We start from the raw sequence: 24,040 nt of genomic DNA on the forward strand, positions 1-24,040 counted from the left end.
TTCTTGTGGGGCGGGAGGAGGGGCTGGGGGGTGGGTTTCGCTGCGGGCGTGAGCGAAGGCGGCTGTGTCTATTTTTTGTGGCGTGAACGGAGCCCGTAGCGCGCCCTGCCTGAGCAAGGCTCCTCGGGAGTGTGGGAGGTGTCGGTGCGGGAAGCGCCGAGCGCTCGGTTTGTGTGCTGGAGGTTTTGTGGCGTTGACCTGGCGCCTCGGCCCTGCCTCACGGGCTGCCGGCGCGTCCTGCCCGTCAACAGCGCTCCGAAGTGCGGCTGCCTCGCGGCTGTGGTGGTAGTGCTGTTTGTGTCTCGTTAAAACGTCCCAGAAAGGGTAAAAAGTATCGCCCTGCCTAGGCGAAATGCTGGTGTGGTAGTGCACAGCGAGCTGCAGGGGGCACGCTGAAATAGCTTCCTGGCACGGGGTTGCCGAGGCGTAGGCCGGCTCAGAAGGAAAACAATGCCTTTCCCGGTGCTGGATCTAGAAGGTATTCCTAATGTTGAAAGTTTTCATAAAATATTATGAGACTTGAAAGTTGAGGGCGAACACTTCAGATCCCAGAGAGCTCGGCTGTGCGGGGTGAAGCAGTAGAATGTGAGAATGGAAAGAACTTTACACCAAGTTTTTTCCTCTTTCCTTACTTAAGAGGAAACAGACTTTAACCTTATTTGCTAAACAGCTTTAAGTCTGTTCCTAATAAATTCACGTTAATGGGACCGGTGGGCTGGGGGCTCACTGCTTTGTGCTTGCTTTGAGTGCAGGTAAGTGCTGTATCTCCATGTAGCTCAGGTTTTAAGCAACACGAAAGTGTCACCGAAGTACACTTCGCACTTTACTTCAGCGGTGAGCTCCATTCCGTTTCTATGCAGTAGAGACGCGATATTCCCGTGGCCGCTTCCTAACCCTCACCCGCGGCCCTCTCCGGACTACAACTCCCGGCGCGCACAGCAGCGCCCCCGCCATCCAATAGCGCCTCACCCTTCAACAAGGCGCTCCGCGAGTGGCTGAGAGGCGCTGCCGGAGGGGCGCCAATGGGCTGGCGCGGCGGCGCGGGGTGCGTGCGCGGCGGAGCGGAGCGGGCCGTGTGCGGCGCCCGGTGCCCTGGGAGGGCGATGGGGGCCCGGGGCTGAGCCCCTGCGGCGGTACGGGGCCGGGGGGGCTCCGGGGGACGGCGTGGAGCCCTCGGGGGGAGGGCGGCGGGGCCTTGGGCGGGGAACGGGCCCGGCGGGAGGGGGAGGCCGCCCCCGCTGCCGCCCTCAGCGCCCCGTGAGGGCCGGGGGGCAGGGAGAGGCCGGGGGGCTCCTCTGCGGGCCCCCAGGCGATCGGTGACTCCACACAACTTTTTAAGCATCTTAATTACATTTTCCCTTAAAAACGGTAGGGCTCCCAGCTCTCTTAAATTGTGCGTTGGAGGTGGTGGAGAAGTAAGAGCTTGGGTTTTCGTCTCGGTTGTGGTAGAGAGAGAGAGGAGGGTCTGGAGAGGAAATGAGCGTGGCCTGACAGCATAAGATTTGGGTAAAGCTGAGCTCTGTGCTTTTTTCAGGGGGTTAGGAAAAATAAAGGCAAAATGGGGTTAATTAGCATGAGGAGAGGGGTGGGAAGGAGGCAGTGCTTAGGGCACACAACTGGAAGTCACAGGCTTTTGTTAGCATCAGGCTCACAATGGACTTGAGTTTTAAGCTTTAAGTTCTCTTGGCAGCTGTGGGATGTAGTTAGTGCTGAACTTGGTAGAGACTTTTTAAACGTTTAGGGTTGTCTGTTTTGAAAATATGAAGTATTATTGCATGGAATTGTAGCTTCCAATGGATCTTTTTTGTAGTTATGATAATTGAGAAGAAGAACCTGGAGATTAACCGCTGACCTTTCACACTTGCACTCTTCTGAAAGTGGGGCCAGTGATGTGGAAATTAGCAGCATTTTTTTTCGCTTTGTGAAAATGGTTATGATAATTTCTGGCAAAATGCATCTTTGTGGTTGTTTTTGATGAGTATGGTTAATTTGTCTTGCTGAAAGGTCTACCCTCAGTAAGAAAACCAGATAATGCTTCAACAATATTATTTGTTTGGGAAATTACGTGGAAAGTTGTGACCAGATCCAAATTTAATTTCTTTCCTCTTTATGCAGAGGAGAAAGGAGAACACAAACTAACAATATGCCATTATTCATGCTTCTGAGTCTTCAAAAAAAAATTCAGTTGTGTGAGTTTGTATGGCAACACCAGGACCACAGCTTGTTCAGTAGTTTCAGAAGCACGTGATCAGCCCTTTGAAGCAAACTGTTCCTTTGCACCATGGCATAGGCCTTCTCTTCTGAGTAAACATATGCTTTTGTTGCCTGTTGAGTAGTTACTCTTCATTAAAACAGCTGTGGAATCTGAGACTGTCAAGCTAATGTGTCTCATTTGAAATTGATGTGGTGGCTTGGACTTCGATTGGAACGAGGCGTGACCTGGTTGTTCCCCTTTTATTGAAGGTGAACCAGTGAGAAGTTACGAAAAATGCTCTAAGCCCTTTTCACCTTTGAGTGAGTATGGTCTTATGCTAGTTGCTTGGCAAATACAGATAAAGTAATGATCACTCTGCTTGATGCAGGGTTAACCTTTTGCAGGCTTTTTTGGTTTATTTTGATGTAAAACAAGATTATTGCTAAAGGCACTCTAAAGACACATATTTTGATTTTACATGTGTTTATACAGAAGGGTGTTTGTAGATTTGTAGGTTGCCTAGCTGTGAGAAAACTATGGGTTTCTTCAAAGTCTTTGTTAGTACTGTAAAAATATTAATGTACTTTTATATATTATTTATACACATGTATGTACTCAAAGGTTGACTAGTCTAAAATTATATAAAGGAAACAAGTCAAAATATTATTAACCAAACCTGTCTGTTCTCCACGTGGGAAATTTAGATCATGTCCTTATGAACTGTTCCTTTTTTGGTACTCTTACACAATAATAAACTGGTGCACTTGTATTCTTGCCTCTCATCTGTGATTTAACTGATAACCATTACTAATACAGATTTTCTTCAACAGGTATTTTGTACTTGTGGTGTAGGAAAAATGAATTCTACCATGAGTGAGGAGCCTGACGCGCTGTCCGTAGTGAACCAACTGCGAGATCTAGCAGCTGACCCCTTGAACAGACGGGCCATCGTTCAGGACCAAGGATGTCTGCCAGGTCTCATCCTGTTTTTGGACCACCCCAACCCTCCCGTTGTTCACTCAGCTCTCCTAGTAAGTATTCTGGAGATAAGTTTTTGTCATTTGGACACTTTGCAACTTTGTTACTATGTCTTTAAAAAATGAAAACTGTAAAAGCTAGAACCTGTCCTTATGTTAAGTGCTCTTTATACACTTTTTAAAGAGAAACATGCAATTCAAAAATTACTTAGCAATGAAGCATTCCAGGGGAATCCATGGTTGTTGGAAGAGGTTAATGTGCTTTGCATTTTTCCCCTAATACAGCCACTTCACTTTTGTTGTGGAGGGAGGTAAGCACCCATAATATATATATATTTTTTTTTAAGATAAAGCTGTGGAGTTTGGTAAATACACACACTGTTTTGACATTCATATAAAAAAAGGATCATAAATTATAGGGTAATTTAGATTGATTAATAGAGATGACTTCCAGAGGTTATGTAGTCTGGTCCCATGCTCAAACTGAGACTAATTAGATCACAGCTCAGGGTTGTGTCCACTTAGAGATTCTGTAACCTCTCAGACACCCTGTTGCAGCATTTCACCATCTTCATAGGATTTTTAAAACAAAAAGAAATCCTGCTTGTTCCACTTTTTGTCCATTTCATCTTGTTTCAAGTCATAAACACTCAAGTCCTAATTTCTCATCTTAAATCCAAATTCTAACTATAAAAAGTGTCTTGTGCTTAGAAACAGGACAAATAAAAGTCAGGGTTTCCTTAAAAGTGTAATTCTCACAAGCAGATTAAGTTATTAAAACTTGTTATGCTTTTTTCCATATTTATATCATTATTGAATCTTAAATGAGGTGAAACTAAAGAAAAAAATAAAGAGCTCTGACTTTTACATAAAATTATACATTATTTTTTATACCAGTAATACTTACCCATGCTGAAATTGTTTATTTTTCATTTGTTTTACTTTCACAATGGATATTAACGAACTCCTTGGAATGACTCCAGAGCCTCTGATACTCTTCAGGGTTCAGGGAAGGAGGCCCCATAATCCCGGAGATACATGTCCTGCTGATTGGTTTTCAGGTTAGCCTTGCCATAGTGTTTGCCAGACACTAAATCTTCTTCACTAGAGGAGTTTTGAGTTGAGGTTATGGTTCTTGGGAATATATTTCATTCTTTTTCATTAAAATGTAGGTTCCTTAGGTTGTGGTCTTAAAAGAGGATCTTGTTTGGGTGTCTCAGTCCTTTTTTTTCCTTTGCTCGTGTTCTCACTGCCTGATTTGGTAATGATTCTGTGATAATGTTGCAAGAATTAACCCTACATAAAAAGAAGTGACTTTGTCAGATCTGTGAGGGCTAATGCAGTTCAGTGTGATTCCACAGCCCTGGATATTGCTGAAATTGTGTGGTACAGACATCTAGTTGGTGGGAATGGGAGACAGTTGTGTTTTTTCATTTAGTAACAACCTACAGGTAGATTAAGTTAAGAATTGAGATTTAGAGGAGACCACCCGACATTCCAGGGCCCTGGCTGCAGTCAGAAATCGAGCAGTTTACTATGAAAACAAGTTTTTGCCTGCTACCCAGACTACTTGTGTTTATGAGTTCTTGAACCTCTTAGATTCTGTAGCTTTTATTATCTAGTCTCCTTCTTTTGATACTTTTGCATTCTGAAATGTGAGTTCTTTTGTTTTTGTTTTTCTAGCCATCTGTTCCAAAAGGTGCTTCCATTTGAATGGGAGTCATTAAATGTAATGATTTTCCATTAAGATTGTACCCAATAAAAGGATGTACAGCACTGATATTAAATTGCTCATTTTTTTTTTGTGATTCCCATAGTGGAAATTATAAATAATGAGTCATAATAAATCCCTATTTAACTCTTTGATATGTTGTGGGATCCTTCAGGGGAGGGTGCTTTCTTCCCCAGATCCAGTTTTGGCTCAGTCCTTTCTTTGATCTGACCAAGAAGTGGTATTTTTTCTGCTCTAGTTTAATTCCAGGATTCTTTTTTGTTGTGGTACATTTTACATGCTAAAAGGCTTTGAATGTTTTAAATCAAAATCAGAAGTGACCCAGGTCATACTTCCTTCTAAAATTTGGACTACAATTTTCAAAGACAAGACTCTGAAGTTAAGCAACTGCATTAACATTTCAGGTGTAATGATAAAAGACACCTTTGATGTTTTAAGATTTACAACAGTATGCTTCCATTCAAGTATGGAGATAAGCCTGTTGATTATGTTGAAATTCTTTATGAGCTGAAGGCTGACATGGTTGAGTATTTTGCTGAACAGAGGCTGAGCTGAAGTCCATGGTAGTAATCTCATGCTTCAGTAGACTGCAGTTTAGAAGTGTAAATGATCTGACTTCTTTGAAGGTGCAGACGTTTGCATCTCCCGTGGAGTTGGAAAACAGGTAGGAGGAATTCCTCATGCTGAAATGCCAGGTCACTAAAATTGTTCTGACAAACTTGTCTTTGGTCCTGTTTTAGTGGGAACTACATTTGTGTACGAAGAATAAGTAAGTAACAGATGGAAAAGAGACTGTCTACGTTTTAATTCTTAATTAGCTGTTAAGGGGAGTTTCTTTATAAAAACATTGCATCTTGCTAAATTTCCTACACAAACTTAAAAATATGGAAAACTTTTCCCACTGTTGAAGATACTTGCCTTAACATGGAAGTTAGGAGTTAAAAACCGTTGTTTCAGGTATTTGCCTGTAGTTGGAAAGTATTCAAGAAAATACACAGCATTTATAAACTAGGTACTGATCCACATCAGGAAATAGCAGGAATCACAATTAGAATTAGTATCGTGCCAGACTTTCTGAAAAGGCCATAGAATGGTCTTGAATTTTATCTAGTGTCTGCTAAAGATGATTTAGAAAGAAAGATGGGTAATTAATTCTCTATCTCTGAAGGTATTAAGGGGCAGGTTATTTTTAAACCAGCTAGTGAGCAGCATAGCTATTATGTGACTTTATTTAAGTCACTAGTGTGCTGCTTAACCTTGCTATCACAAAAATAATTTTATAACCTATTACATTTGTGAGTTGCAAGATTCTGGGTATGCAGTTCTTGCACCTACTTGAGTAAAGCAGATTGAAGCACAATGAAAATACACCTCCGGAAGTTCCTTCTAAGAAAAATTTGTCAGCACTGAGTGTAGAGAGATGTCTCACGAAAAGGACTTGAAATTTCCACTGGAAGAGTATTATGTTAGGAGTAAAGATAGAGTTGGCTGGGGTCAGCAGTGTGAAGTTCTGCAAAGAGTTAATGACAAATAAAATCCATGGGCAACAAATAAGTGTTAATTCCCAGTTTAGGTAACAGTAACCTAAACAGCTGAGTGCTACTTCTATGTTCTTGTTCTTGTACTTGCATGGAGTGATGAATAACTTCAACATTATAGGTATGTTAAACATTATAAACCTTTTTCCACTATTGTTTCCAGTATTGCAATTAGTTTTTAGAGACTTATTAATGGGGTAGAGCTCTGTTCCTGGTGGTGATTTTCTAGTACTGGGTGAGTCCACAGAACTGATGGAAGTTATATGCTTTGTGTATAAAGAATTGCATTGGATCTCGGAGCATAAAGGTGTTGGTTGGAAGGGACTTCTGGAAGCCATTCCCTTCCACTTCCTGGTTGAAGTGGGACTGTCACCAGCACTCAGGTCAGCTCTAGATTTGTCTCACTGATTCTGTAGTCCCACTAGGTCATCGTTCCAGTGTAGAACTACCTTTATAGTGCTTATCATAAGTTCTGATCTAAGCTTCACAAACGGCAATTTGTTTGCTTCCCCTTGTTCTGTTGTATGCTGCTGTAGAGGAAAGCTTGTCTCAAGCCATCTTCCTAAAGGCTCTATTAGTAGTTGTAGGAAGCTGTTAGATAGTCCCTTAGATTCCCTTAGTATGAGAAAACCCAGTCTTTCAACCTTTTCTTGTAGATAGGTAGTCTATGCTTTGTGAATTTGAGAATAAAGCAACTCTTTTAATGTTCACAGTAGGTGGTAATATTCTGCCTCTTCTTACTGGAGGTGACATTGTGGATGTTTTGTGGGTGCAAACTGATAAAAATGAATGATAATGTACTGGAAATATTGCTGATTTGTCCTCTTTATTTTAGGCTCTCCGCTATTTGGCAGAGTGCCGTGCCAACAGAGAAAAGATGAAAAGTGAATTGGGTATGATGCTCAGCTTACAGAATGTAATACAAAAGTAAGTTTACCATGGGTTGTTGGATCCAAAGACTGTGTAAATGTAATATTCTGTTGCAAAGTAAAATTTCAATCATGATTTTCTATAGTGAATTTTTAATAGTGTTCCTTGTTGAAATTGTGACTGCTAACAATTACTCGTCTTCATTTTGCAGTACAGCAAAGTAATTGGATCATAATATACAGGAAATACTCATTTGAAAGTCCTTTGCCAAACAACAGTTTTCTTGCTCTTGTTACAAATAAGTAATTTGTTCTCTTCCCTTTAGGTCCTTTTGTAACCTCTTTCATCATTTTATAAGGGTGCCATGCCCCCTGGTGTATTTGATGTAAATGGTTGGCATCCGTCACATTTGTTCTTTGAATCCCACTTTTGGGAGGGAAATTGTATATGCAATTTATTTGTTTTGATGTGTTTTTGAAAGTTTGTACCTGTAGTTCTGTGTTGCAGAAACATGTCTTGGTGGTGATGTAGAAGTTAGTGAGGTTTGTAGTGGTCTCTAATTTCTTTGTGGAAATTACAAAATGTCAGCTGGGTTATATCTCTTAAAATATGGTATTGTTAGGTTTTGTTAAGGTTACTAAACATTGAGTTTTTTAAATACTGGATGATGTATGGATACATGCATGCTAGAGATGATACATGTGCACTTAGGATGAAGTAAGATGAATCATTAGCAAAAAAAAGCCAAACCAAACAAAAACGACTCCTTCAGAGATCAGTCTGTCATACCAAAAAGTAAATTTACTGTCAAGTAATCAAACAGGTGATTATTTTACACACAATTTGATGGTGTTGTAGTTAAGTAGACATAACTGTGAGGAGGGAGGAGAAAAACCTGCTGCACGGAGATGTTTCAGAAGAATGTGTAAAGCAACTTAAAAAAGGATGAAACAAAGTGAACTTGTATGTTAGAGGTTCAAGTAAAAGGTTTCAAATGTTTAATATGTTAGTTGAATCTCTAGTGTAAAACTCATACTAGAAGCTTGAAGTTTCTTTTGGAAAGATCCCAAGGCTAGGTTCTGTTAGTTCCTTCATCCCGTAGCCCCATTAGTTTTTTGGTGGTGTGTGTTTTGTTGTCCTCCTTCCCTCCCATTGTCAGTTTGACCCAGCTGGTCTGAAGGTTTGAACCTGAAAAATCGGAAGGGAAAATTTCCTGGTCTGTTTACAATTCCTGTGTGATTCAAAACAAGAGATTTAAACTCTTTACCTTTAATACTTCAGTAGTTCTACCGAAGCTAACAACATTATGTATTGGCATGAAATTCAGCTAAAATGTCATCTTATCCACCAGGTACCCAAAACACAAGGATTTAAAACAAATGTCTTAAATAGGAAGATGAACAGAATGAGAACTGTTTGCTTCTGAATTTTAGTCAATTTCTTAGTGCAGTGTATTAATTATACCTTTTTTGAAATGATTGGCTTTCCTAATAGTGTAGATTAAAAAATGGAATTAAGTCTTACAATATCGACCATTTTTAAGGACAGGTACAATTAAGGTAAAATATATGGAAATCTCTGCTTGCTACTTTATAGTAAAAGCAAGAACTGAAAAATTTAGGTAGTATTAGAAGTGTTTGTTTCAGCCAAACTTCCTTTTAGTATAGATCAGATGTCTATTTAGACTACAGTTTCTTAGCATTTCCTGTAATCCACAAGAAGATGGTGAAAGGGGAATGATATTTACCAGTTTCTGTAGTTAGCAGCAAGTATTACTCAAGCAACAGTCATAATTAAAACTTGTGTTTAAAGAAGTTTTTGGAAATTTCTTAAACAGCATTTTTTTCCATGTTTCAAGGACCAAAAGAGTGTTCAGAAGTTCAGAAACTTGCAGAAGAAGAGAGATAAGTCAAAAACTGGGAATCTTGTAGGGGTTCTTTTTTTCTCTAGAAAGCTCTTTGGCAAGATTAAGAACATACATTTAATTTGTATGCTTGTAACATTTGGAATGTGTGATATGATGAAAATTTAAATACATAGCATCTTCAAACACAAGACTTTGTCATGTACTTGTCAGGATTTTAGGCTGTAATGTTGACAGGAAATGCTGAAACTAAGTTTTGTATTGCCTGGAGAAAGATGGTAAAAAAAAAATAGTGCTGAGAAGATAGATGAAAATTATTTGTGTCACGAAAAACAATGGTTTGGGGTTTTTTCTTTGTTACAAAGTCTGTAGGGGAGAATGCAAGGTCTCTACCTTCACATTTGCTCTACAAAATGGAGAATGTTTTCTGATATGATTTCAGTTTCGCAGAAGAAATTGTAATCGCTTGAACTGAAACTAATCACTAATAAGTGCAGTAATAAATGCTTTGTTACTGACTTCAGTTGGTTCATTCCATTGTACGTACTTTCCAGAATCTGCATATCTAGCTCATCACTCTCATCTGAAGTCTTCTCATTATTTTCACAATTTAATTTGCATTTTAAATATTTTTTGTGACATGTTATAAAATACAAACAGTTAATACTGAAATATGAATTCATTATGCTTTTCCAGTTACTAAACAGCCCTTTTGATTGAGGTGGAACCCTGCATCCTCCAGACCAGAACCTGTAGTCACTGGCCCTTTGCTCTTGATGGGTTAAAAGCAACCTGTGGTGTGAATTTTGCCCTTTTATCAAGGGCATTTAACGCTCACCATTCGCTTTCATTGATTTCTTTTACCTAAATAATAGGCAGTAGCTTTCCACATTTCATACTGAACTGTGGCTGTATTCTGCCATGGGTGGAGTGGTGTTACTATATCTTTCTGAGCAGCGTACACAAAGAGGCAAGGTACAAACAGGGTAGGTGTCATACTTTAGACTTAAGCTAATACAGTTCAGCAGTGAACTGACAAACACTGTGCTTAGGAAGCCATGAGTTTGTTTAGAATTCCACTTCTCTTCTGTTTTCTATTACGTTCCTCCTGAAATTTGAGGGCTTCTCTCAATGTGTGAGTGACTTTTTATTATAAGCCTTGGAGGTATTGAGACCTCAGGGTCAGGAGTGGAATTTCTTGACGGCTGTCTGTGTAAACCTGCCTGAACTTAGGCAGCCTAACAGATTGAGGATTTTGAATGGTTGATATCACCAACTGGAAAATTGCTAGCTTGCTAATTACAATTTGTTGTAAAAGTACAGTGGAGCCTCAATCAGGCCAAGAACCTTTTGTTGCAAGTAATATACAACCAACGGAAGGGAAACACAGCATGTATTTGGGCTTTTCATCATGACCATGAAGCACTATTTCCTTCAAAAGACTGCTTAGAATGAAAGTGGAAATTGACTGCCACCTGCTTATGTGATAAGTACTATCTGTAGTGCATCACAGAAAATAGACAGGAAATATTTATGAGACATCCCAGTTTAACTGTAATTCTTTGAGGCACCTTCATGTCTCATTTCATGGCTTACCAGTTCCCTAGTACCCTCTGATCAGCTTTTTGATACTAATTTACAGTAACTATCATAGCTCAATTGTGAAAGATCATTTTGATGCTTAAAATGAAGGGTCAGCTGACCGCATTTCACTTAAGGAACAAAGGATAGGTTTTAGGCTCACAATGACTACGATTTTTCAAGATGTATGAATACTAGGTTTTGTGAACAGAAGAGTAACAGATTTTAGATTTAAAGACTGGAGCTTATAGACTCTAGAGCAGAAATATGAAGTGTCAGCTCTGAGGAGTACAGAATAAAAACTTGAAGGGAGTGATAAATTAAGATGTTTTTTCAAACTGAACTTGATTTGCAACTTGTATGACTCTGAGATGCTTCATATGAAAGGCTTTATACACTTCTGCATTTTCTAGGACATATGAGGAGCAGTTCAAGACACTTTGGAGAAAGAAAAATTTTTCTATTCAAGTATATGCTTTGAAAAGCTTTGTCCAAGTATACGCTGATTTTTGCCTGATCAGGGAAGATTTCTTATTTGTTCTTCCACACCTGCTTAGTTTTAGGTGAAGTTTGATGCATCTTTTCTTTCAAGTGTTTCAATCTAGAGTAATAAGTGTGTTGGAGAGAAATCAGACCTTTAAAATCCCTACCTGGAGTATTCCAATCATCTTTTTTTGTTCAGTGACTGATCATGATTTGTTGCTATCAAAAAATATTTATCACTCCCTTGCCAGGTGATTGAGTACCTGTTAGTGTATAAGTGTTTTTGTAAATAAAAAAAGAGATTGAGTTTCATTGGAGATAGTGTTTCAATGTATTTTAGTAGTTAGCAGTTATGAAAACAGGTTATACTGAAACTGGTTTAGTTGCTGGCTTTATGAATTGTATGGAGCACTTAATGTGTCCGTATGGACTTTATAAAATGTTATTAGCTGCTTCTAGAATTAAAATTAATTAGGGTTTATAGCCTACAAGGAAATACACCAATTTGTGTTCAGAGGGAAAGTGAGTTTTGATGGACAGTAAAGGTCAAAGTTCATAATTTTTCATAATCTTTATGAGGAGCATAATGGTACTGTTTAAATATAACTAACATGTATTCTAAAAAAAAGATGAGGAGTCAATATACTGAATAGGTCTTATTATGGCACAGCAAATTACTGAGAGTAAAATTCCAATTACTTAGCTAAAAGAGCTTTTCAAGATAGTCTTCCTTTGCCAGGATGTCAGATTTAACAAGCTGAACTAAATCCAGTGCATTAATCAGCTCTTCCAATTTATTACTTGCCTAAGAAGATTAGGGCAATTAATATGTGCTTAATTAGAGTCCCTTGCAGATATGGTAAAATACATGCAGTCTATAATTGCTGACTTCTTACTCAATTTTAATTTTTGGTAGTCTTAATTACTTAGACTTTTTGAAAATTTAATTATTCGTTGAAACCAGCAAAGTTTAAATTTATGGTGTCTGACAAACAAAAAATTCCAACAGAGTAGTATTTGCTGAAATGAGAGTAGTAGGGATGTAGTGTCACAGTAGCTTTGCTATTTTTGTTGTCTCACGTACTTTGTCTCCTTTGTGGAAAAGGAAGAATGACTGGGGGAAGGCAGGGCAAAGGCCGCATATTAATTTGCAAGAAAGCAAATTACATATTTACAGGGATATCTGATGATGGAGGGGATGTTGCCATATTATAACTGGCCACAAGATAATACTTTGTGTAAAATACGGCTAAAAAAATCTGAACTTTTCACATTTACTACACTTATATATTTATACTACTGATTGGAATGCTTAAATTCTGATGTGAAAATGAGATGAACAGCTTTTTACAGACTGTACAGATATTTTTCTGTACATGAATCAGTAGTTTTATAGTCCTTGGTATGTTGTGTTTTTTTAACATCAAAATGGAGAAATGGCTGAGGATTGGGTAATGGGAAACCTGATTCTGTTGCATGGTTATTTTTGTACTGTACCATACTTTTGATGCTGAGAAGTTGTGTTTTTCTCTGGAAGACATGGTTATCATGTCTTAAATATTCCTTGAGCATAAGGTTACAAAAATTTTGTGTTCAGAAATGATTTAAAGTGTACCACCTGGACCTTAAATTCCTGACCTGAAGATACACTCTATGCTGTGTTACCTTCCCTGTTATCCTTCCAAGCCTACTTTACCTTCTTTGTTATATTTTGTCTATTAGAAGTTGAGCGCTTCTATTAAATTACACTTGGGGCATCTCTTTGGGCTGTGGGGTTCCAGTCTATTCAGTGCTGTAACAATGTGCTTGTTAATAATAGATGGTCACGGCAGGAGGGTGTCTGCAGGCTGTTTTATTCAGCATTGTTAAGCAAAATGGCTAAATATCCCACTCCTCTGTGCCTGAGGAAAGTTTTTATTATATATTTTGTTCATCTTAAGTTTCAGAAATATTTTTTTCTGAAGTTCTTTTTGAAAAAGTGTCAAAAAAAACAGCAAAATTGCAATGAAAAATTAGGGAATATAAGCAACATCAATATGTTGTCTTTAAATATACTATATTACCTGTTCTAAGTGGCTGAATGCTCCATTTGTCTGCCAAACAGCTTCCTGGTGTTTGGAGATTGTGTTATATATTACATTATTTGGAGGGAGTAGCAAGGTGGAGGGGGAGGATGGGTTCAGTGTCATAGGCTACCTACATCATTAAGGCATGTATACAGTGAAAGTTCTTGCTCTTTTTGCTTTTGGGTCATGACAAAGTAATGAGAGTTCAGTAATTGTTTTTAAAAAGTTTGAAGACCTTTTTTGTGTTCTTTTAGTATATTTAGCATTGTGAAAGGCATAGGAAGTCACAAACTCAACACACAGATGCAGGCACAGAGACAAATGGTATCAAAACACAAAAAGCATTTAGTAATGAAATGACATAAAAATCCTAATTTTAAAGTATTAGTGTTGACTTGAGCTTTAGTCCTGACCTCATTGACTTACTGGGAGAATCTTAGTATTTTTTGTATCATCAAGAAAACAAGGTGTAAAAGCTTGAATAGATGAATATCATTTGTAAAAGCAGACTTGATTGCCAGGAGTTCAGATGTATTTAAATGTTGAAATATTACAGGGGGGTTATGTTTTGCGGGGATTAATAGAAGTTAGCAGTCATTTGAAAAGCTGTTCTCAACCTCGATTCTGAGAGGGACAGTTTGAGGGGAAGGGGTTTTTTTGTGTGTGTGGAGTAGGTCACTGAGAAAAATATAGAAGTGTGACCAAATGGAAGGATCTCTTCTGTGCCCTGTGAGATGCACTGGATCATTTTGCTTTTAATGTTCAGTTTCTTTCATTTTTGGACTTCTCTGTAGTCAGAGTTATTACGAAGTCATCATTTGTTCTTGTACCTAACCTGTTTTTTACTAGGTGGACACTATGATCAGTACTGTCTGTACTCTAATCACTTCAGTTGTTGTCAAACCCTAAACTTGGCTTTTTGTGTTTGTATTTTTTCACTGTCATGTGCTTTTCTATAATGCCCATTATGATGTTCTTATTACTGACTGCACCTAGTAATACAGTTTTGTTTGAATTTCTGCTCTCCAAACTACAGCCTCTACCATATAACCTTCCACTTGATATCTAGTGTGTGCATCAGGGCTGTTGGTTGTGTGCCTTTTCATCATCTGATCTCTGTCTCAGTGTAATTCAGGGATTATACATCTGTATTGCTTTGACAAAGAGAGGGCAACAGTCATAACTGCTTTGAGTGCTTTGGATTTAGAAGTGAAGAAATCAGTTGGGAAGTTTGAAAAGGAGCTAGTAACTTTTCCTTATAGGCAAGAAATATTGTAAAGAATATTGCAGAATAAAAAAACTTCAAAACACTGCAAAAAAGTGTGAAATAGAAATTACTTTAATATATACATATATTTGAAATCTTTGTGCTCAATGTCTTAGCTACCTTCTTCTTTATTTAGAAACTGTCCAGAGCAAAAGTTAAGTATTTTAGAGTAGTGTGAGCTAAAGGTGTTTTTAATTCCTATTTTTTTCTGCAGACTTTGATATTAAAACAAAGAGTAGCCTCTGAGAAGCATTATGGCTTTGAATATTAAATAATGGGATGATTTACAGAGTGTTGCAATAGTTGTGATATGTTAATGCAATCTGAATGGGCATTTGACAAATTGTTTACTGTGTGGCAAGAAAAAAATCATGCTGAATTGGGTGCATCAAGACTTGCCTGGCATGGCATGCCAAAAGAAAACCATGTGCTCTTTTTGTGGTGGGATTGAATACTGAGGTGGGAGGGAAAAGATTTTATGTGAATTGGCAAAAGAGATGGGACTAGTGGCAACACAGGGTGCCTTTACACTCAAACCTTGTAGTCAGCTGTTGTCCAAATATTTCAGAAACGGTGACCTTCGCTGTTTACCATTGAGTTTACAAGAAAAAGTGCTGAGGTAGGTTCTTCAATGATACACTGACTTTTTCTGACAGCTCACTAAAATAAAAAGCAAAGATGCTTTGAAATGAAAATGGCAAACTGTTGTGAAGTATTTAATACTTATTGCAGGTGTGGATTGACAGTACTGTAGGCTAGAGCCATATATCTTTGAAAAGGGAATTCATAGATAACTGTGAAAGGTTTCTCATCTTGCCAATATCATGTCTGCTTTTGGATTACATTGAGCATGTCCACAGGTGATGCTTGTCCCTGGTTTTTGACCTTTGTGCAAGGTGTCTCAAAAAAATAAAAGGCAGACTTTTCTGTTAAACCAGGTTTGGATTACCTTATTTTTCCTGAATGTCATCCAAGCAACGTACACAGTGTGTGGTGTGTGATGAGAACTTGTATAGTTTCATGCATGTATTACAAAGGGAAATTAAAAAAAACATTGCTATGAATTATTCCTCATTAGCAGTTTTTGAATGGAGCTATTTCGAAAGAAAGGGAATTTTACTCTGGAACAATGAATTCAAAGTGAGTATGTTATCCTGAATTAGATGCATTTCTATTCAGGAATGTGTTTTTGCACTTGTTTTGCAGTTCATGTTAGAGAGTATCTTTTTATGCAGTATTTGTCTTTTTTTGCAAGTGTGCAGTCCTGTGCAATAAATTAAAATTAGCACATTCTGTAGTTACATAGTACCTCATGAAGGTAACAAAACTATTTTTTTAATCTTGATAAATGCTTCAAACCGTTTTGCATGAGTGTTGTCCTTTTGGCTAGCAGTGAAGCTGCTAATAATGGCTTGCTTTAATAAAAAAAAAATCCATTGCAAACAAGTAGTTTTAGTATGAAAACAAGATGTCTAAATGGTATTTGCTTATAGAGTTTTCTAGAGTTACCTACTTCAAGGTTCTGCTGAATAGATACATCTTAACTATATTGGCAAATATATCAAAACCAAAACTTCTGTACAGATAGGCCTGTATAGACTAAACCTATTTTTTCCCTCTGCTACAGATTGGTGCTCTATTTTAACTCTCATTGTTCATAGAGGTTATGTTTAGGGTAGCTTTATCTATGAGCTTGCAGCCTTCCTGCTTTTTCTCCACTTTCTCCTTTAGTTTTCAAGGAAATAGATGAGGCTTACTAAAATATTTTTGGAAGGTATTTAAGTGTTTTCCAGATAGTGGTGTACTATCATTGTATATTATTGTGACGTACTTAATGGCATTAAAATGTTGATAATACAAATGGTATTTGGCTTTCTTCGTCTTCCTAAAATCCTCATTACAGAGCATAAAGCCACCACTACTGATATTCCTGCCTGATTGCTACAGCATTATTACTGGGAGGGATTGCCTTTTTAATTCCAGTATCTGATACCTTACACCAGAAAGGAACAGAAAGCGATGTTACACTTAAGGTTTTTTTAACCCCAGTGCAATTTGCTGAAGCCATATAATGAACATGATTTCTGCCATATAAATCCATTAAATGATTACTGTTCATTAGCAGGCAAGATGTTAGAACTAGCTACTGTGAAATTCAGCATGGAGTTTGTGTCTGTTGTGCAGACTCTTGTCTAGCAAATGCTATTCTGAAGCCTTTTGAGTTTAGTTGAGTAACAGGCCTTGATTTTTTTTTTGAGATGGAGAATATGTCCATATGGTAGATAGCAAGCTGTGGAAGATCAAAAGTTGATCTTCCATTTAGCATATAAATAGCAAGAGTTAAACAAAATTGGATGAATAGCTGGGTCAAGCATATGGCATATGTTCAAATCTGTTATTCCATTCTTGAAGGTTCTCTTCTTGTGATCAGAGAACAATAGAATGAATCAAGGAAATGGTCTAAGCACTAGATAATTATTCTGTCTGCTAAATGTTTAAGATTATGTCACAGTCACTGACTAGCTAATGGAATTGTACTGTGATTTTACCCAGATTTAAACTTTGTATTTAATACTTGAGGTTTGGGTTTGTTTTTTAGCAGTCTTGAGAATATCCCAATGTTTACATAGGATTACTTTTTAAATTTCTAAGGTCAGCAGGCATATCACTTGTACTGAGCTTGAAGTGGCACTGGGAAATGCAGTCCTCATTCCCAGTGTCAGTGATGTACCTCTTGTTTAGTACAAAATCAACTTCAAGACATCAAGTATCTTCTTTCTGTACCAAACTTTTCCCAGTGTGGTATCTCCTGGTCAAATTGTCAAGGCCAGTAGTGCCAGTAGGGACTGGAAGAGCTGCAAAGTGTCAGGCATCTGGCAGGTCTGGAAAGCATTCTAGGAAAGTCAGCCTGACCTTGCCTTGTTTCCATGATGTGCCAGCTCTGGAGTAAATAAAGGTGATGCACAGCTAGCACATTGATACCATTGGGGTGAAGTCACGTAACACAACTGCGCTCAGGCATCAAGCAGTATGGCTGCTTGCTTTTTGGATTTAGAGGATCTTAGTTCTGCAGCTCAGTGGGTCGCTTTAAACTAGCCCAGTCCTACAGGTTCTGGTGTTTTTCCTATAACTTGTATTTCCTATTGTTAACCCGCTGCTGTACTGAGATGTTGCTCTTGGAGAATGTGTTTTTAAGAAAGTAGGTGGTAATCCTAATCCTCCTTGTCAGCTGCTGTGTAATGTTATCTGGTCTTTACTGGGTGTTTTAGGGCTAGAGGAAACTGAGCAAGTGATGTACTGTAACGGGTGGCGTGGAAATAGCACCTTCCTGGGGCTGTGAGAAAGCGCGCACTGAAGTAATGCTCCTTTTCAAGTTGTTTTCAAATGGCCTGCCTGTTGCCTGGAACGAGTCAGGAGAGCAGCCATATGGCTGTGAGACCAACATATCATGGGATACACTAAAAGCTCACAAGAAAGAGCAGCATTCTTGGAGATAAGAAGGAATTCTGCCCTGGCACTGGAGCAGAACAGCCAGAAAAAAAAGCCAGATCAAATAACTGTCTTGAAACAGATTGCTTTTTCTCTAATACCATGCTCTTTCTTTAGGCTTGTCATTCATGCTCAAAGTTTTCATCAAAACCATGTCAATCACTGTGCCTCACTTCTAGAATCGAGGATTAGTGATTTTTTTTCCTCTCTCCTTACAGAATATAGCAATCCTTTGTAATTTACTGATCCTTCTAGATGTTGCTAAAGACAGTGTTTCTGTCTTTGAGTATAGGAAGAACAAACTCTGAAAGAAAATTGATCACCTGCAAATAAATACATCAGGGGTTTTAAGGGCATAGTTGTTTTGAATATCAATTTTAGCCATTTTTAACCCTAATGTAATCACTTGATCTCTTCCAAGTGTATGCTTGAAGGTTTCTAATACAGCCACACATGCTCAACAACTTCAGATGGAATTCTTGCCAATCCATTAAATTCTTGCTTGTGTTCTTTTTTTTTGTCATACAGGATACTGCATTGACTGCAGTGAATGAGGTTTATTTTAGAAGTGATGGCTGAAACTACTATCATCACTTAGAATTCCAGGGAAAATATTTACTTTTATGTGACCATGTGTTTTCCTGAACTCTTTGGAAAGGTTCTTCGGTCATTTGAGAACTGGAGTCTCTCAAACTAGTATTTAGAAGAAAAAAATGTTGCGTTCAAGCCTTTGTTACATTATCACTGACATGCATAAGATTTTTCTGTAATAAAAGCACAAGTTAAACTTGAGAGTTGTTTTCACTTCAGCTGACTTCAGATGTTTATGAGTAGGTCATTTCATACGGAATTCAGCTGAGCTCTTTGTGAATGTGGTCACAGGCTGAGGTTGGAAGGAACCTCTGGAGCCATCTGGTCCAAACCCCTGCTCAAGCAGGGCCACCCAGAGCAGGCTGCCCAGGGCCATGTCAGGTGGCTTTTGAAGATCTTCATGGAGAGAAACTCCACAGCCTCTGTGGGCAACCTGTGCCAGTGCTCTGTCGCCCTCATGGTGAAAGTGTTTCCTGATGTTCAGGCAAACACTGCTGTGTTTCAGTTTGTGCCCATTGCCTCTTGTCCTGTCACAGGGCACCCCTGAAAAGAGCCTGGCTCGATCTTCATTGCGTCCTCCCTTCAAATGTCTGTATACATTAATAAAATATATTGCTAAAATGTATTTTAAAATTGATGAAATTGATAAATCAATTGATTAAATTGATAGATAAAATCACCCCTTGAGCCTTCTCTGGTCCCAGCTCAGGGCCTAGCTGGACACCGCACTCCAGGTGTGGCCTCACCAGTGCGGAGAAGAGGGGATCGATCACCTCCCTCAGCATGCTGGCAATACATTGGCCTAATGCAGTCCAGGGCACCCTTAGTGTACTTCGCAGCAAGCACACATTGACTGCTGTTCAAGTTGGTGTCCACCAGGGCCTTTCCTACCAAGCTGCTTTCCAGCTGGGTGGCCCCCAGCATATATTGATGCCTGGAGTTGTTCCTTCCCAGGTGCAGGACTCCACATCTCCTTGTTGAGCTTCATGGGGTTCCTGCCAGCCCCTTTCTCCAGCCTGCCCAGGCCCTTCTGGATAGCAGCACAACCATTTGGTGGGTCAGCTGCTCCCCTCAGTTCTGTGTCATCTGCAGACTTGCTGAGGGTGCACTTACCCCATCATCCAGACAAGTAAGGAAGATGTTGATGATTAGACCCACTATTAACCCCTGGGGTACACTGCTAGTCAGTGGCTTGCAAACAGACTTTGCAGGCCCACAGCCACTGATCACCACCCTCTGGGCCAAGCATAACTCCCCGTTGGTGAACCCCTGCTGACTGCTCCTGGTCACCTTCTCCTTCACATGCTTGGAAATGGTTTCCAGAATTAGTTGCTATGTTAACTTCCCAGGGAATGAGGTGATACTGGCCAACCTGTAGTTCCCTGGGTCCTCCTGCTTGCCCCTGTTAAAGATAGATATGACATTTACTTCAGTCCTCAGGCACCTCTCCCACTTGCAGTGAGAATTCAAAGATTGTTGAGAGCCTTGAAATCTTATGAATGAGTGCAGCTGTTAGCTTTGTCTTGTGGGTAGTGGACAAACTGAGCACCAAAAGCAGCGTCGTTGTAGACGTGAGACTGAGTTTTATGTTTGGAATTAAATGACACAAGTCTTTTTGGATAGAATCTAGGATGTTGTTGAATCTCTGGCAAACAAAGATGCCCTCTTTAATTTGAAAACCTCCTGTCTCTGGGTTACAAACTCAGTAGGAACATTCTAATGAAATTATAGTATTTCTGCTGTCTGTTTAGCTAATGTGTCTTTAGAGCACCATGTATGCCACTAAGGAAGTGCGTGTAATGGCTTTTTCATGGGATCTGCTGTACTTAGAGCAGGGTTATGGTTGCATCTGTTTCCCCTGATTCAGGGGTGCATGTGTATGTATGTATGTATTATATAAACTACGTATATACTAAATTATGGCTTTAAAAAGGGTAGGGTGGTCTTTTACACACACGCATGAATATATAAAAGTGTATAAACAAGCATATTTGTATCTTGTCTTTCTCCAAAAGGGGAAAATCCACTCTATTATATTAGTCTTCCTCAGCCTTTGTACTTCCAAAGTAACAAAGTCGCGCTTCTTCCATTTACATCAGATACAGCTGTACTAGGAAGGCTGCTGGGGCCATTCTGCTCTCATTTATGATGCTGTGTGTGTACTTAGATCGCATGCTGATGATACAACCATAATGCTCTGTGCTGCTGCTTGCCATTCTTTCCAAGCGTGCATATTATACGCACATGGCATATACCTTTGGTGTTGTGGCTGTTAATGATCTTGTTTAAGCCCTTTTAAAAAATATTAAGTCCTGATATAAAAGTGTCTTATGTTAAAAACATCTGCAGCACTTGGACCATGTTTACAAAGTTATTTTTGATTTCAAAGAAAATGAGAAATGTTTCTGGTATCCTCTTCTCACAGATATAACACATGTCACTTGGATTCTGTGTCCATCTTACTTACAGAGCTAGCCGTGAGTGAACGTAGTGAAAGGACAGACAGCAATCTAGGATGACAGGAATTCAAGAAGACAGTTAAAGGTTTGGGTTTCTGACAGGCATCTTCTAAATCTTGCTGAAGTAATGTAAGATGTTACTGCCTCTGAGAATGGTGGTAGCCAACTCTTAGTCTTTCTTTAACTGCAGACTGCTACCATTTCCCTAGCAGGGCCAGGACAGCACTGGTCACTGCGTAGTGACTCCGTAGCAGGTTCCTGCACCATCTTTGGTGAATGAAGTGCTGTACCCAAGTGTGCACAGGGGTGGTGGAAAGACGAGCAGGAGTTCCCTTCTGCTGCTCTGACAGTGGTGGGAGGCTGGGTCACGCGGCTATGAGCAGAGCTATCTGAAACTGCTGAAGCATGCTCGATGGGGGGGCCTGTGTCAGTGTCTTAAGAACAATCACTTCTTAAGGTTAGTTATTTCTCATTTCAAGGGACAAAATCACAGCCCAAGTGTTATCCTCTTTTTTTTTTTTTTCTTGAAATTTCCACTATTCTGCTACTTTTTTTAATTTTGCATGTAGCTTTGTTTTGTTACGAATGTAGTGTATAAAAATAGCCAATGTTGAACATCAACTTGGCTTTAGAATAGGATTTATTATACTTGTTTATTTACAGATGGACGTTTTTCTGAGAGATATTAAGGTTTCTATTTTTTATAGCTGTTGCATAAATTGCTTTAATGAATGTAGAACAGATTGATGCAAAACTTGTATTCACTCATTTTACAAGTACACAATTATAAATGGTTTGTGTGGGATTTTGTGTATCTTTGATTTAACTAAGTTGCTGGAAGTATGGTATCACTTTACTATACAATAAAACTTTGGCTTAAACTTTTTTTTTTGAGATTGTCTTGCAATGTGATATTCTTATGTCACTTATGTCACATCGATTGTTCTTGCCCTTGTAGCATAGTGTCCAACTTTCATGCTGCTTCTGTTACCCGGTCTCTCATTTAGCTCAACAGATCCTCTTTTATATAAAAGTAGTCTTGTGTTTGGGACCTTTTTTTTTTTAAATGTAAAAGGAATAATTAGTGTTATCATCTGTAACTTAGTGGTAAGTAGTACTAATCCTCTGTTAAAATACAGGAAACAATATGAGTAGTTTATAAGTGTGTACGCGTGTATTCAACTGTGTAGAGGTGTTTTAGGAATGACTTAGAATGCTATCAAATAAGAGTGGATTTAAATGTGTGCTTTCAAATCAACAACTTGTGTAAGTAGTGCAATTAATTGTATGTTATTACTCTTCCAAAAATTACGCCAACTATAATGTTAGGAGTAAAAAATGTGTGAAATTCACTGTTGATTTTAGACTTTTAGACACTTGAATATTTTATATTTACTGCCATATTGGCAACTTTAATTTTTTGTGCATGCGTGCAAATCTGTGTGCGTGTGTATATACATAATATAGGTATTATTAGGTGTATTTTTCTAATTTCTTTATGTTTTGTTTTTTTTTAAGTTCCAGGGTGCAATAGCACAATTGTATTCAAACAAAAACTGTTGCCAACTGTTAGTGGGTGCTGTAGGTGGGATAGTGAAATTTCAATAATGTGCTTAGTTAACTGTGGTTCGTTATTATTTTTTAATGTTAAAAATAGAAGCCCTGTATTGCAGCTCACTTGATATCAACAGGATTTTTTTGTTGGTTGAAAGAATTTGCCAAAACTAATGGGTGGATAAATTTCTTGGTGTCTTGATAAGATATCACTTCTTCTGCACAAGCTGTTCTATTACCACCTCAAGACATCAGCTTGCATGGCTTTGCTATTAAACTTTATCATCTATTGTATTACTTTATCTAATAAATCATGGAAGGATGAAGTTGAAATCTTCGTGAGTTTTCAGCACTTGTTTCTGTAATTCTAAAGATCCTTGATAATTACTTGGTGTTTGCTAAACAAAGCAGTAAAGCTCTGATGCATCATTTTAAGATTAATTGTGAGCTTATGCAGCAATAATTTTGTTTCTGCACATAGGTTTAAATCACTGGTATAATTAATACAGGGTTGAATTTGGACAATGGATTTATATTAGTACTGTGTTAAAATTAGTTTTCATTAATCATAAAAAATTAATATATGTTCAGCTTACTACCTGGATTTTTTCTATCTGAAAAATGCTACCATATAGTTCGTACTACAAATTTTAGTCTAGTCACTAATATCCTTTGCATTCTTTAGGAAAATTTGTGATTCTGCTTTGCTGCTGTTGCTTAGTAACTTTTGAGAAGAAAAAAATGTCAAGGTTACGGTTCTGTAGGGAAATAATTTTTATTATGTAATGAGGAAAGTGGAAAATGAAATGTATCTCAAGGCAACTGAGGATGTTTTTTAAAAAAACTTGACATGACTGAAGTAACAGCAGTGTACTGAGCATCTACTGCTGCTTTTTGTTTGTAGTTGTCAAACCGATGTAAACCGTATGTAGTTTAAGAAGGATGGTTAGTTTATATTATATTAGAATTAAAAAAGCATTAAAAATTGGAGTATGCCTAATTAAATAGTTTTCCATAATCCCCATTCCAAGTAAAATTTTAACTGTAATTTTGGGTCTCCAGTTGGCATTGATGCCTTTTAAGGAGTGAAAACAAGCATGACTGGGTTCTGATTAGCACAGAAAACATTATGCTAAAATATGAGCACTAAAAGATGAATGAGAATGGGAACTCTTGAGTTCAAAACTAGCCCAAACACTCTGATTTTCAACAAGAAACAAATGGCAGAAGGTGGTTGAATGTTCTATTTGGTGACACCAGTGCTGCTTTTTTTTTTTTCTTTTAAAAAGTCCCTGTTAAATTTTTTTGCTATGTATTGACTATGTAACTGTATTTCTGTAGCTGGAGCGGTACATAAGCGGTAGCTGGAGCACTA

At 38.4% G+C, this 24,040-nt stretch overlaps 1 protein-coding gene across 3 annotated transcripts in view; it reads left to right on the plus strand.

The window, feature by feature from the left end:
* The first annotated feature begins 43 nt into the window (after positions 1 to 43).
* Positions 44 to 24,040, plus strand: part of ARMC1 (armadillo repeat containing 1) — a 31,071-nt gene continuing 7,074 nt past the window's right edge. Inside the window, exons 1-4 of one of the 3 annotated variants that reach the window (XM_083823017.1) lie at positions 1,040 to 1,133; positions 2,464 to 2,514; positions 3,025 to 3,225; positions 7,277 to 7,368. In XM_083823017.1, coding sequence (XP_083679143.1) covers positions 3,052 to 3,225; positions 7,277 to 7,368 — 266 coding nt within the window. In that variant the 5' untranslated portion in view covers positions 1,040 to 1,133; positions 2,464 to 2,514; positions 3,025 to 3,051. Of the gene's footprint in view, positions 479 to 998; positions 1,134 to 2,463; positions 2,515 to 3,024; positions 3,226 to 7,276; positions 7,369 to 24,040 lie in introns of those variants that run through there. The other 2 variants (XM_083823018.1, XM_083823016.1) reach the window with 2 other exon arrangements.

This window comes from Anser anser, assembly GCF_964211835.1.
Source record: "Anser anser genome assembly, chromosome: 2".
Lineage (NCBI taxonomy): Eukaryota > Metazoa > Chordata > Aves > Anseriformes > Anatidae > Anser > Anser anser.